The 14539-nt window shown below is 61.7% G+C and overlaps 2 protein-coding genes across 9 annotated transcripts in view; one reads left to right on the top strand and one right to left on the bottom strand.

The window, feature by feature from the left end:
* Window positions 1-304: 304 nt before the first annotated feature.
* The window catches only part of LIMS2 (LIM zinc finger domain containing 2), a 42407-nt gene continuing 28172 nt past the window's right edge, over window positions 305-14539 (bottom strand). For all 8 annotated transcript variants that reach the window (XM_027964669.2, XM_027964670.2, XM_042243601.1 and 5 more), the window contains exons 5-10: window positions 4410-4559; window positions 3738-3888; window positions 2732-2824; window positions 2089-2137; window positions 1827-1902; window positions 305-1120 (exon numbers count right to left, since the gene is read on the bottom strand). In XM_027964669.2, coding sequence (XP_027820470.1) covers window positions 973-1120; window positions 1827-1902; window positions 2089-2137; window positions 2732-2824; window positions 3738-3888; window positions 4410-4559 — 667 coding nt within the window. In that variant the 3' untranslated portion in view covers window positions 305-972. The remainder of the gene's footprint in view (window positions 1121-1826; window positions 1903-2088; window positions 2138-2731; window positions 2825-3737; window positions 3889-4409; window positions 4560-14539) is intronic.
* GPR17 (G protein-coupled receptor 17) lies at window positions 7468-14524 on the top strand. Its single transcript, XM_027964672.3, has 2 exons — window positions 7468-7530; window positions 11115-14524. Exon 2 carries the CDS (start codon window positions 11143-11145, stop codon window positions 12160-12162), a length of 1020 nt encoding a protein of 339 aa, XP_027820473.2. The 5' UTR covers window positions 7468-7530; window positions 11115-11142; the 3' UTR covers window positions 12163-14524.

The following is a 14539-nucleotide window of genomic DNA, read 5'->3' as shown; positions in this document are numbered from 1 at the left end:
CTTGGCACACCTCTTCTCCTTCCCCAGCAGCACTCTCGGCACGGGAGGCTGCCAGGGGGGTCTGCTGGAGGAGCTGTGGGCCCCTCTGCCCACACACAGGGCGGACCTGCATGCAGGGCCTTGGAGCCTGGGCTTGCCCTGGACCTCCCCCACGGGGCCGGCCCTCAAGGACTGAGGGTGTCTGCTGAGCTTGTCTCCAGGCCCCGTTGCAGCCTTGCCCTGGGATGCCTGTCCCATCTGGTCTTTGTCTTTCTCACTGCGGCAGCACGTCCACCTGATGCCACAAACCACACAGGCCCTGGGGTGGTGTAAAGAAGCCTTCATTCATTGTGCGGGTGTAACGTCCTTCCTGGAGGGCAGGAATGAGCCACCCACTGGGGACCACCACCTCCTGGCTCCAGACTGCACCCAGGGAGTCAGCATGTGCCCCAGAGGCGGGGTGCGCCGGGCCCCTCCAGCTGTGGTGTGGGGTGAAGCGCAGGACGCGCCAGCCTGGTCTGAGTCCTGGGATCCTCCTTGACTGAGTGAGCACGTGGTGGGGATAGAAGGACAGTTTACCAGCGGCCCCCCACCCGCGTGGCCTAGGGCCCAGGGTGGCTGCCCGGCTGGGGGCTCCATCTGTGCCACGTGGGGCAGAGGCTGGCCACGCTGCCAGGAGGCCTCCTGCAGGGATGGGGCAGGCCAGGGCAGGGTGAGTCAGGGGGCACTGGTCCCTATCTGCTCCTGGCCCTGGAGGACCTTGGGCCGAGACTCCGGATGTGGGCCTGTCACAGGCACACCGCACCCAGGCCCCTGCCCCGAGGCCTCCTGGAAGCAGGGAGAGAAGGGATGCTCGAAGGCGGAGGAGGGACGGAGGGATGCTGAGCAGAGAGGCAGGAGCCAGATGCCGCGGGCTCAGGGAGCCGAAGTGGGGAGCGAAGCTTCAGGCAGCAGAAGAGCTACGAGCAGGAAGCGGCCAGCTGGGCGGGCCTCTCAGGCAGGGTGCAGGCCCGAGGACTTGGGCTGGGCCCTGCGGGCTGCCAGCTCCGACAGCTTCTTCAGCCGCTTCTTCAGCTCCAGCGGGAACTTCTCATAGCACCTCTTACACACCGGCTTCATGTCGAACTCAACAAACTTGTTCCTGGAGAGGACAGGCAGCAGTCAGGAGGGGTGGGGTCTCCTCTGGGCCCCAGGCCGGAGCACACCGCCTTCTACAGCCTGTCCCCCGCCCTGGGCGTGACTTTGTGGCCAGAGGTCACGGTAGACCTCTGGAGGTAGGAGATGGGCCTCCAGGCCTGCCTTTCTGCCTAGAGACTTTTCTCGAATGCTGACACTCCAGAACCTTCCATGGGAAGGTTCTCTGCTGTCCTGGGAGACCAGGCTCCAGCTCCGGCTGGCCTGCCCCTTTCATTCTCCTGGAGGAGGTCTGCTTCCTTTGGCTCTGAGTGTGCAGCCCCGGGCTCTTCCTTCCCCAGAGTTCAGTGCGACTCTTCTTCCCGCTGTGCCCTGAGGGTCCCTGGACCTCCCTGCTCGGGGTGGGGGCTGCCCGTGTGCCCACTGCATCCCCAGGGGCCGATGTCAGTGGGCATTCAGGGAAGGCCCAATGAAGGGGAGAAACCACGGAAAGCCAACTCCAACGGGAGTCCCCAGCAGGCTCCAGGAGCGGGAAGGGGAGGAGAGGGGTGCTGTGTGGGTCTCCGCCCACAGCGGCTCCTCTCCAGTGCGGGGGGGCGGGGGGCTGCAAGGGGGCGGGGGGGTGCGGGGGTGCGGGGGGGGCGGGCAGTGGGGGCAGGGTGAGGGAGTGGGGGAAGGGCGGGGCTGCAGTGAGGGGTGGGCGCGCCACTTACTTCAGGGTGAGCCGGCTGTTGCAGGTGGAACAGGAGAAGCAGTGCACGCACCAGGCCTTGTTGAGGGCTGACACCACTGTGGAGGCAGACGCAGGCTCAGTGACCCCACAGGTCAGCCACAGGGCTCCCTGAGCACAGGGAGGGCCAGCTGGGCACACAGCTGCAGGACGCACAAGCCCAGAGAGCGCAGGGGACAGGGGCTGGGGCAGGAAGTGGGCCCAGGGATGGGGGGAGGGGGGGGGGGCAGGGGGGTGGTGCTCACCATCGCCCTCAATCACGTGGCTGCAGGTATAGCAGACATCCCCAAAGAGCTGTGGACAGAGCAGGAGGTGAAACACGCTGAGGGCGTTCATGCCCCTGGCCCTGGGCCAGGGGTGTGGCCCCACCCCACCCCAAAGGGCAGCTCCTGTCATCTGCCCAGGCCTCCCGGGCCTCCTAGGCCTCCTGGACTAGGGCACAGCCTTGGGCCTGAGGGCTGGTCAGAATCACCGCCCCCCAGGAAACACAGGTGGAGGTGTTGCCCCCTCTAAGGCCCCTCTCCTGCCCTGGTGTCCTGAGCGGTGTGGTCAGGGTGGAAGCCCATCCTCTGGGCAGTTTTGCTGGGCCTGATAGGAGGGAGGGGGACTTCAGTACATGTCACCCCGAGAGCCCAGGACTCCACATCCCATCTCACGCAGTCCCCACGACAGGCCTGGCCACAGGGCACATTTCCCAAACGGGGACACTGAGGTCACAGGGGCTGCCCAGGTCCCGAGACACTCAGCACACAGGCCTGGGGCACAGAGCCCACTCAGCACCCGCCACGGGGCTCCCAGGGAGGGAGGCTGCCCCATACCCTCTCCGGCCAGCCCGCCCTCACTGGCTCCCCGCAGCACCGCATCCCACTGCCCTGCCTCAAGCCGCACCTGGTTGTAGTGGGTCTCACAGTAGGCCAGGCCCTTCTTCTCATAATGCCGGTGCCCCAGGAACGGCTTCTCACACTTGGCGCAGACGAAGTGCTGGGGAGGGAGGCGAGGGGCAGGGATGGCAGAGTCGGGGCAGAAGCCACCTCCCCAAGAGATGGCAATGACCCCAGAAGACAGCCCAGAGGCTGCTGGGGCGGGGGGCCCCAAAGGACCCACAGGAGGGCCATGGGGCCGACACCTCCATGAGCTGCCCCTGCCCAGCAGATGTCACTCCTTGCTGCTAGGCACCCGCAGCCCAAGGGGTCAGGTGCCGGCGAGGTGCCTGGAGTATGGAGGGCTGCACTCCCACGGACTCCTCTGTCTCTATAAGCCCAGGGTCACCGGACACGTCTTCCTATCAGGGAGGCTTTTGGGTGCGATGGTTCACCTTCCCATGGGGGGCTGGGGGCCAGGGGCCACCTCAGGACCCTCACAGAGGGGCCACCCAAGGCAGAGTCTGTGCGACACAGAGCTGGCCTGGCCACGGGCTTGCATGCCTCTCTTCCAGGTAGTGACTGTGAGTGCCAGAGCCCCCAGCGGAGGCCTGGAGACCCAGTGGGACACCCCTGACGATCTTGTCCGCAGGTGGGCTGAGCTCCCCTGTTTGCACAGGTGTACACACAGCCACTTCCATCAACCACAATCCCACAGGGCGCCCCAGACCAATGTCCCCAAGGTGTTCTCATGACTTTGGAATCTTCTAGAAGGCCAGGAAAGGGAGGACGGGTGGGGGTGTCCTAGGACTTTGGAATCCTCTAGAAGGCCAGGAGGGAAAGGAAGATTGGGGGGTAGTCTCTGGGTCTCAGGCCTCTGGGCCCTGTGGGCTGACCTGTCCCCAGCCAGGGGCCAGGAAGGGCAGCACCCAAGAGGAAGGTCAGTTCCGGGAGCTAGCCGCACAGCCCGGGGCTGGGAGGGAGTGTGAGCATGAGCCGGGTCCCCACCTGCTGTCCACACCAGCCTTGCTCACCTCCACGTGCCACTGCTTGCCCAGCGCGTTGACCACCCGGCCCTCGATGGGCCGGCGGCAGGCCCCGCAGATGGGGACCCCCATCTTGTCGTGGCAGGGCAGGCAGTAGAGCTCGCCCTTCAGCTCCCGGGCCTCTGCGGTCAGCTCCTTCCTGGAAGACAGGGCAGAGCCCCCAGTGAGGGTGCTGCCCAGCTCCCGCCCCTCCAGATCCAAGGAAGCAGCTTCTGGACAGCCCCCCACCCCAGCTCTGTCCCTGCAGAGCCCCTCGGGCAGGCGTTGCTTTCATCTCTGCCCTCTTTGGAGACTTCCTGTGCCCCAGACAGGCCCCAGGGAATGGGATTCCTGCTCGGCCCTCGCAGAAGGAGGCCTGTGTTTGGCACAGATCTGTTCCCAGTCCCTCCGCCCCTAGATCAGACTGGGCATCTGGGACAGACCCGAGGGGGGGCTCTGCAGCCTCTCCTTCCTCTCTCATCCCTCGTGCAACTCTGAGTCTCCAGTCCTCCCTGAACGGAGCCCCAAAGAGAGCAGCCTCCTGCATGGTTGCCCTCGGGCCCCCATTCTACCTGCCCCTGCACCCCACTCTCCCGTCGCCCCTCTGCCCACCTGGTCCTCCTTTCTGGCCCCATCACTGCCCTGGATGGCTGTCCCACCTCCACCCAGCTCTCCCCCTACCCGCAGTGGGTGCAGCTGAAGTGGTCAGGGTGGTAGGCGTCATTCTTGAACATGAGGGGCTGCTCATCGATGACCAGGTGGCAGCGCTGACAGATGTACTTGCCCAGGCCCTTGGCCTTCTCGCGGTTGTGACAGGGTCGGCACAGGTGTCTGTAGGGAGTGAGGCAGGTGTGAGGAACACAGCCTCCCCTCCGCAGCCCCCCCAGACAGCTGGGCCACCTCCCTGAAGAAGACATCGCCAAACACCCCAGACAAAGGTCCATCTAGTCAAGGCTGTGGTTTTCCGAGTAGTCATATATGGATGTGAGAGTTGGACCATAAAGAAGGCTGAGCACCGAAGAATTGATGCTTTCAAACTGTGGTGTTGGAGAAGACTCTTGAGAGTCCGTTGGACTGCAAGGAGATCAAACCAGTCAACCCTAAAGAAAATCAATACATTGGAAGGGCTGACGCTGAAGCTGAAGCTCCAATACTTTGGCCACCTGATGCAAAAATCTGACTCATTAGAAAAGACCCTGACGCTGGGAAAGATTGAAGGCAGGAGGAAAAGGGGACGACAGAGGATGAGATGGTTGGATGACATCACCGACTCAATGGACATGAGTCTGAGCAAGCTCCGGGAGTTGGTGATGGACAGGGAAGCCTGGCGTGCTGCAGTCCATGGGGTCACAAAGAGTCAGACACGACTGAGCGACTGAACACCACCCTCACCCACAGCCTGAACAAAGGCCGGGAAGCCTTGGGGGTTCAGCCCAGCGGCCCAGAAAAGCCAGCCAACAATCCTGCTGCTGGGAAGGCCACAGGTGAGCCCTCTAACAGGAGCCTCGGCACAGGACAGAGAGCAGCAGCAAACGCAGCAGCAAGCTGCAGCTGACGGACAGCAAGGCAACCGCGGTGTTTTTATCCTTTATGCTTTTTCTGAGCCTAGCACACCATGTGGACAAGAGCAGCTCCAAAATTCGCTTTATTTTTCAAATATCTTGCAACACATAAGAGTAACTGTACAGTGTGTTACCATCCCACTGTGCCCAGTCAAGGAGCCAAGGAGTGCCAGGCCCGTCGGGCACTCAGGGCCTGCTTCCTCAGGGGTCCTCCCAACAAAGAGGGACCTGGACGTCTACAGGCCCGCTCTGTCTCCAAAGACAAGCACGGCTGTGCCAGATGGAGGCCCCCAGACCTAGGCACTGTCATTACAGAGTCTTTTTTGTATACGTCCTCCGAGTAGTTTCTGATGGTACTTTCTCCTCTGGGCAACAGCTGCGGTCTCTACTGAGGGAAATCAACACGGTTTCTGTCTCCTTGGCCCTCACAGGCGGCAGGGATTTAGATTCAGGGTCCCCAGGCACAGATGCACTCATACAAAGGCCGCAGTGCCCTGCTCCCGTCCCCACCTGCCACACGATCTGCTGGTGCTCTCGGCACCTGGGCCTTCCTGCCTCCCTTTCCCAGGCCCCCAACCCTCCCACCAGCCTCCTGCCCTCCTGATACCAGCGTTGGCCTCTTTCAGAGGAAGGTCAGGTAAAGAATCCGCCTGCCAGTGCAAGAGACGTAGAGGACTCGGGTTCAATCCCTGGGTTGGGACGATCCCCTGGAGGAAGAAATGGCAACCCACTCCAGTATTCTTGCCTGGGAAACCCCATGGACACAGGAGCCTGGCAGGCTACAGAACATGGGGTCACCAAGAGTCTGATGTAACTGAGCATCTGAGCATGCACAGGGAGTCTCCTTAAAAGATTAACTCTCAAACTCAGGATGGTGGGCCACAGTGGGGAGGGAGCCTCACACACCACCAGCTCCGGAGCGAGACAGAACTGAGGAACCCTGCTCTCTCACAGGAACCCCAGATGTGAAATATCTTTTCAACAGACCTGATCCCAGCACCAGGTCTAAGGACAACCTGTAGAATTTTTCCACGGTAGAATGAAGATGGAACCTAGGAATTCTACCATTGAGGTGCAACAGCAGAAGAGAACAAAACAACACACACACACGCAGCCTAAGTTTTAGAGCAACACATGCTTGAGCCCAAATCCTGGCTCACTGGTTTCTGGTTGGCCAGTCAGGTCACCTCTCCGAGCCTCAGTTTCCTCATCTGTAAAATGGGCAGTAATCCCAGTGCACAGGACTGCGTGAAAGAACACAGTTCAGAGAGTACTTGTGGGAGGTTCTTCCCAGTGATAGCATGCATATCTTTAAACACCTTAACTAAAAAGTTGTAAAGTCTTTTGAAACTAGAAATAGTGGTCTGGTGCCCTGTGCTACCGGGTGTATCATTTTGGGAAAGACAGAGAGAAACAACTTTGCTGCAGTAGCCACTGGCGACATCCAAACAGCCACCCCGGAGACCCCCAGGAGGAGCCTAGGGGAGCAGTACGGGCAGGCGGCAGGGGCTCTGTTCCCAGGCCTCCTGTCCAGAGGAGGAGCCCGCACAGACGAGGGCCAGGCCTCCGGGTCCCCACGGGCACAGACAGCGCGCCATTATGAGGCAGCCTGCAGCTGGGCCCTGCTGGAGATAAAGGCCATGATTTATTCCGCACACCCAAAGGGGGCCTCATTATACAGGGCAGGACACAAGGACCCTACAGCAAGTATCCTGAAAGAATCCCCCTCATTTGACCAAACAAGACTCCTCGGCCTCCCACCCTTCCCCATTCACAAGAGCCCCCCTCTGCTGATGGCCAGTGCAGGCTCAGGCGCCCGTTGTCATGGCAACCAGCCCCTCCCTGGCCCCCTCCCCTCGGTAGGAAATTACCCTGTTCTGAAACGTCCTGTTGTCTGTCGGTCCCAGCCAAGCCCCCCACCCAGCCGGCGCCCACTCCACGGCTTCGGCTTCGTAGACAGCCACACACTCGGCCTCTGTGATGCTCGGCGGCCCAGCTGGGGGCTGGGGGGTGTGCTGGGACACACTGGAATATTCACAGCCCAGGGGCAGCAGAGGCAGCCAGAGGACTGGCCCACCACACAGGGGACCCCTCAGGAATGAAGCAGCCTTTCAGGGCCCGAGGGGGTGCAGCCTCCCCGCCTCTCCTTAAATAGCCAGCCGGCCTCTACCACGGCCACACGGAGCCACCAGCCGCCCACAGGTCGCAGCCCACCTGCTGCCCCAGACCGGCTGTGAGAGGTAAGGGCAGGGCTGGGGAGCGGGGCACGGGGGTGCAGGGCAAGCGCGGGCCCAGCAGAGGCAAGGCAGGGCCATCTCTGCCATCTCACTTCAACCTATTTATCGAGGCCTCCCTGGTCTGAACTAGAGCAGCCCATGGACGGTGCTCCCGTCTCACTGTGGGGGCTTTTAAAGGAAGAGCAGGTGCCCAGTCTGCGGCCCCATGGCTGCAGCGACACCCCCACTCTCCTCCTCTAGCCAGGGCACCTGGAGGGGCCCAACGAGGAGGCAGGAGGGACCGGTGCTGGCGACACCAAGAGACCGCCTGCCAGCTCAGCCTCCTCCCACGGCACACCCACCCACGTCCCCTCGCAGAGGCCGAGCCCTGCACCTGCTCCTGGTCGGGGCCCACCGCCCTGCCCCGAGCAGAGTGAGACGTCGAGAGACAGTGAGAGCAGGCATGTCTAGGGACACGTGGAGAGGAGCAGGAGCCCCCCAGACCCACAAAACCAGCATGAGAACTCGTAACACAGGGGCCGGGTGGAGAAACTGCAACAGACGTGACACAAGCCTGAAAGTGTTCTGGAGTCAAGCCTGCACCCAAACAGAGCACGGGGCATGTGGCCTTCAGTGGTGGGGCTCAGGAGGCCCTGGGCAGCAGCGGAAAGCCAGGCGCCAGGCAGCCCACCGGGTGCCACCTGCACACATGCGGGGCCCCACGCTCAGCCCACTGCTCCACTGTCACCATCTGGAAAGCCCTGCTTCTTGAACAAAGAGTGGGGCAAACTGTGTCGCTGTTCCTGGGGCCAAGCCCGCGGGGGAGGCACTGAGCCTGGGAGGCAGCTCCATACCAGCCCTGGCAGCAGGGACCCATCAGCCCCTGGAGGAAAAGCAGGCGGAGGTGTTGGCTGTCATGCTGGGTCTTCCGGATCTGGCTTCCCACTTCTGGCTGTTGCCCTGGCCAAATGACCCTGGGCAAGTGAGCTGATGCTGAGCCTCCATCTGTAAAAGGAGGCAGTGGACGTCTGCCCCCGAGGACTGGTGGGCAGTGCCCAGGCAGGCCTGCCTCACGCCAGGCAGAGAAGATGGTCAGTACCTGCGAGCAGATCTCACGGAGGGGCTGGGTGATGACTGTGCCACCAGGGGGATGGGTAGCATCTGAGCCTCAGGGCAGCCCCTCCCCATCCCCATCAAGACCCCTCCCTCACTTGGCCTCCAGGCCTCCCCCGCTTCCCCCACTGCCTCAGGTCACACACACTTGGGAGCAACAAGAAATAATCTCTGCATTAGAATTTTAGGGAACCTGAACCACTGTGAGTCTAGCAGAGATTTGGGCAGGGGGACATCCCTGGATCCCTCCAATAATCAAAACGTGATGTGGTCAGGCAAGCGTCTCCGCTGGCTTGAGAATGACTGGCCAGGTGCTCACCACCACTGACTTCCTCCTGCTCAGCCACCTGTGGGGCAGCGGGGGTGCCGGGGGTGCCCAGGGACCCCAGTGGTGGTTGATGAGGCACGAAGCAGAGGGTCAAGCTGCTGCCTGGCCTGACAGCTCCTCACTACCCACACTGCCCTCCTGCCCTCCTAGCTGCCAAAGTCTGAACCGCTGGCCCTGCTCCGTTTATTTCGGGAACCCACACCTGGGGATGGCGCCCAGCCTCATACTCAGGGACTGCCGGTGCTAACGTCCCCGTGCTCCCAGAGCACTTGCCAGCCCCTGCCAGGACTATTACCTCGGTCATTAAAAGGACAGGACCCGAGGAGAGAGGAGTTTACAGAGGCCCCCTGCGGCTCGTGCGTGCAACCGCTGCTCCCGGCTCCATTCCGCTGCTCCTGCGAGCCCCCTCTCCTGACCCCTCTACAGCCTGCAGGCAGGAAGTGGGGCTGCTGGGAGGTGGGGTTCAGGGGAGCCCCTGAAGTTGCACTGTAGGCAGAGGGGCCCTGAGAAGAAACGGCACCCGCCCCCCCCCAACCCCATGTCAGGCTGCAGGCTGCCTGCCGTCTGGCCTGCACACACCTGTCCAAGGCCTGTGGGAGGCAGGGCGTTGGGACCTTTCCTCTCCTTTGTGAATCTCTTGAGTCGACCAAAATCAACGTGGGAAATCTGTCACTCTGTCTTTTGGGGTGGGACCACCGGTGACCCAATCAGAACTGGGGTCACCAGACAGAAACAGTTTGTTTCTGAGGCCAGGAGGGCTCCAAGCAGCCTCTGGTTTATGCTGAGGGTAAACCAGGTGGGCAAGGCTGGGCAGAGACAGGCTGCCTCCCTGGGTCCCGGCCTCTCTGGGGCTGCAGGTCTTGGCTAGAACACCCCGGACAGTCTCTCCACCTCTGGGACATATGGCTCTTCCTCTCCTGGAAAAGAATCTGCCTCCTGATAGTTAAAGCGACCCCATGGACTGCAGCCTATGAGCTTCCTCCATCCATGGAATTTTCCAGAAAAGAATATGGGAGTGGGTTGCCATTTCCTTCTCCAGGGGATCTTCCCCATCCAGGGATCGAACCCAGGTCTCCCGCATTGCGAGCAGATGCTTCTACTGTCTGAGCTACCAGGAAAACTCTAGTCAAACTACTCCAGGTAGTAAAACACCCACTGCAGACCTGGACCCACAGGCACAAGCCTAAGACACTTGTCTTTCTAAGACACAAGTCTCCGCCCACTGACATGCCCGAAGCAGGGCTGGTGGCTGAGTTCGAAAAGCTCAAGACCTTGGATGCTGGCCCGGATGGCCTTTAGGTGCTGTAGACAGAGCAGGACACTGCATTCCTCGCGAGGCCCTCCCATGGCCGGTGCCGGGAGCACTGGGGAGCCTAGTGGACAGGTGGGTCAGGGAGGCTGAGCAGGGTTCACCTGATGCTGAGGAGGAGTTGGCCGAGCCCCCCACACTGGGCTCTCACGCCGAGGTGCCCCACCCACGAGAAGCAGGGCTCAGGGGACTCATGCACCCCACCGGTCAGACAGCACACAGGGGAGAGGGACAGAAGATGCGGGCCCCTCCCTCAGCCCTCACAGCCCCCAGGGCCTGTCCGTCTCTCCCTGTGGTGCTGACTCTATGCCCCAGGCCTGAGAGGTGGCCGTCATGGCCGACCTCTCCATGCTCTACAGGGACACGGCCGCACGGTGGGGAGCTGACCCCAGCAGTAGTTTGGCGCCCAGGCCCTGGTTTTGGTTTTGCTTTCTGCAGCCTTCCAAAGCAGCGGGTGCGGGTTCAATCCCTGTTCAGGGAGCTAAGACATGCCTTGAGGTTAAAAAAATAAAATAAAATCAAAACATAAAACAGAAAGGGTTTCATCCCTGGGTGGGGAAGATCCCTTGGAGAAGGGCATGGCAACCCACTGCAGTATTCTTGCCCGGAGAATTCCATGGACAGAGGTTACAGTCTATGGGATCGCAAAGAGTTGGACAAGACTGTGACACTTGCCCACCCCCAGCTGGACACAGGAGGTGCCCTGTAGCCCCTGAGGCAATGCCAAGCATGGAACAGCCTATCCAGGGGTCAGGGGTCGGCAGGTACTAAAGGCTTCCAAGAGCTCATGTCTGCAGAGGGTGATGCCTCGCCTGTCCCAGGCTCTCTGAAGCTGGCCTGTCTCCTTGTTCCCTCCAGGCTCAGTGCCTCTGCCTCTGGCTGAAGCATGAATGGCCTCGAGGTGGCCTCCCCAGGTCTACTGCCCAACTCCTCCCTGGCCCCTGTGGAGCAATGCGGCCAAGAGACGCCCCTGGAGAACGTCCTCTTCGCCTCTTTCTACCTCCTGGATTTCATCCTGGCTTTTGTGGGCAACGCCCTGGCCCTGTGGCTCTTCATCCGGGATCACAAGTCCAGCACCCCGGCCAACGTGTTCCTGATGCACCTGGCCGTGGCCGACCTGTCCTGCGTGCTGGTCCTCCCCACCCGCCTGGTCTACCACTTCTCAGGGAATCACTGGCCGTTTGGGGAGATCCCATGCCGGCTCACGGGCTTCCTCTTCTACCTCAACATGTATGCCAGCATCTACTTCCTCACTTGCATCAGCGCTGACCGCTTCCTGGCCATCGTGCACCCCGTCAAGTCCCTCAAGCTCCGCAGGCCGCTCCACGCCCACCTGGCCTGCGCCTTCCTCTGGGTGGTGGTGGCCGTGGCAATGGCCCCGCTGCTGGTGAGCCCGCAGACCGTGCGGACCAACCACACGGTGGTCTGCCTGCAGCTGTACAGGGAAAAGGCCTCCCAGCACGCCCTGGCGTCCCTGGCCGTGGCCTTCACCTTCCCGTTCGTCACCACCGTCACCTGCTACCTGCTGGTCATCCGCAGCCTGCGGCAGGGCCCGCGCGTGGAGCGGCGCCTCAAAAACAAGGCGGTGCGCATGATCGCGGCGGTGCTGGCCATCTTCCTGGTCTGCTTCGTGCCCTACCACGTCCACCGCTCCGTCTACGTGCTGCGCTACCGCGGCCACCGCACCTCGTGCGCCGCGCAGCGCGCGCTGGCGCTCGGCAACCGCATCACCTCCTGCCTCACCAGCCTCAACGGTGCGCTGGACCCCATCATGTACTTCTTCGTGGCCGAGAAGTTCCGCGATGCCCTGCGCAGCCTGCTGTGTGGCAAGCGGCTCCCAGGGCCGCCGCCCAGCGCCGACGGGAGGACCAACGAGAGCTCGCTGAGCGCCAGGTCGGAGCTGTGAGCCTGGGCCCCAACCCCTCCCCATCCCCACAAGGAGCACCCTGCAACCTCACCGAGGAGGAGCCCGCCTCCCCTGAGAAAAGAAACCGAAACCTCTCCGGTCACCATCACCTGCTTCCAGGTCCGAACTCACCACCGGCGCCCAGTTCTGTCTGGGCTGAGCCTGCTCATTCACAGCCGCGAGACACTCAGTGACTTGGACCCCACCCCCCTCCCCCGGTGAGGGGCAAGGAGGCCAGAGGAACATTCCTGAACAGTGAGCGTCTTTCTCTCCCAAGTGCCCCCTGCGAGGCTCTCGGCCTCCTCACAACAGAAACACATGGCAGCGAAGCTTGGCAGAGATAACTCAGGAGACAGCGGGGAGCGGCCTGCCAGAAGAGGGGCACGGTGGGGGCAGCGCTCGGTGGAGGGCCAGGAGAAGGTGTCTGGAGATTTCCTCTCAAGTGCAAGGTGCTCTGAGTTCCCTTTGTGGCCCCTTTCCCAAAGGCCCCTGCGTTTAGGGGACACAGGCAGTACACCAGAGCCGAACACTCTAAGCACTTTCAGGGTGATTGATCTCCAGGTGACGTCCAGCAACACAGGGCCTGTGGGTCCCGCCTGCCACACACAGACCTGCACGTGCCGACAATCCCCAGCGCTTCTCAGCAGCTGCCCTGTCCCTTCTGAGTCCCGGGGGAGCACAGACTATGGGGGGCCATCACGGGGAGCCCAGCTTCATCACTGCCGGGTGAGGGGGGCACGCAGCCTGGCCCACGAATCTATCTCCCCCTAGCCCAGACCCAGCAGGGGCAGGGTCCTACCCCTCCCCAGGAGGCCTTCCCCTGGCTGGCCAAGATGGGAGACGCTTTGCCTAGAGGGTGGCCTGTATGCCCCTCAAGAGTCCTCTTATGTACTTGGTTACACTGATCATAAGGGCTTCCCTCGTGGCTCAGTTGGTGAAGCGTCTGCTTGCAATGCAGGAGCCTGCCTGCAATGTAGGAGACCTGCATTCGATTCCTGGGTCAGGAAGATCCCCTGGAGAAGGAAACGGCAACCAGCTCCAGGATTCTTTGCCTGGGAAATCCCACGGACAGAGGATCCTGGCAGGCTACAGTCCAGGTCACAAAGAGTTGGACACGACTGAAGCAACTTAGCATGCCTGCATACTGATCATAAACATAACTGTACTTTAATAACTGAAAGTTATTCTGTTTGGTTAATGCAACTCCCTCCCCAGAACTTCTCTTCCTTCCGACCCAAGAACGGCAAAGTGGCGGCGCAGGCAGCAGCATGCACTGTGGTTCTGGTGGCCCCACAGCCGGTCCACCCCACACAGACGCTGGCGTTCTGCCTTGTGGGCTTCAGAGTGCCGACCTGGGCCGCAGGGTGCCCCACCTGCCTGTCACCACAGCAATAATTTACTTTCCTGAACAAGTCCAGCCTCTTCTGGATTTTTCCAGCAAACACTAGAGCAGGAGTCCCAGCATGAGCTGCACTAAGGGCCCACACTCGGGACCCCTGCTGCACTGTCTGCCCCCCAAGGCCCCTCATATCAGCACTCAACACTCAGGCTCCTAGTGAGCACCCTGCAGACACCAGGATGAATAACACACGTCTCTGATGGAGCAGGCAGACGGACAAGGTCACTACAGCAGCGTTAGGAACTGGGGTTCCAACAGGGATGGTGTCCAGAGCCCAGATAGGGGAGGAAGCGGGGGGCAGACAGACAACTGAGGTGCTGCTAGCGAGGCAGGTGTGTGCTTCCGTGAGGCCTGATTGCCAGCAGAGGAGAAACTCAAAATTGGCTGGTTAGGTTCTGTGGCATTCGGGATGCCTGCCAGACACTGTGGAGATGGCATGTGGGCAACGGGGTATTCTGAGGGAGAGGTCTAGGATGGAGGCCGACATCTGGATTGCCCAGCACAGACGCGCCATTTGGACCAAATGCAAAGCCCCAAAGGAGCCCGCCATAGACAGACGGGTCTATGGAAGGGGAACTGGGACAGGAGAGGGACAGCACAGCCATGCAGTAGGAGACCGCGTGGGTTCCCGGGCACCCGGAGACAAGTGGGAGTGGCAGCAAAGGCTCGGGAGCCCTGAGCAGCTTGGGCAGAGGGGAGTAGGTGGGGGAACCGGCTGGGAACTGGGAAGGACTGCAGGGAGTCGCTGTGCAGTCAAGGCTGACAGGGTGCCTTGAACCAGGGGCCACCTCGCCTGAGCCATTAGAAAGGGACCAGAGAGGTCCAGAGCTGTGAGCCCTGCTGGAGGAGCAAGAAGTGAGCAGGGCTATGGATGCAGGGACACAGCCCCCGCGGCCCCCACTGCGACAAGGGAGGGAAGCACAGGTGCAGGGCAGGGGAGGGCAGGGCAGGGGGAAGGCAGGTCCTGGCTGTGGGGGT

The sequence above is a fragment of the Ovis aries genome, chromosome 2 (assembly GCF_016772045.2).
Source record: "Ovis aries strain OAR_USU_Benz2616 breed Rambouillet chromosome 2, ARS-UI_Ramb_v3.0, whole genome shotgun sequence".
NCBI classification, from domain to species: Eukaryota; Metazoa; Chordata; class Mammalia; order Artiodactyla; family Bovidae; genus Ovis; species Ovis aries.
The sequence above is the reverse complement of the archived record's forward strand: the minus strand, read 5'-3'. Positions and strand labels throughout refer to the sequence as shown.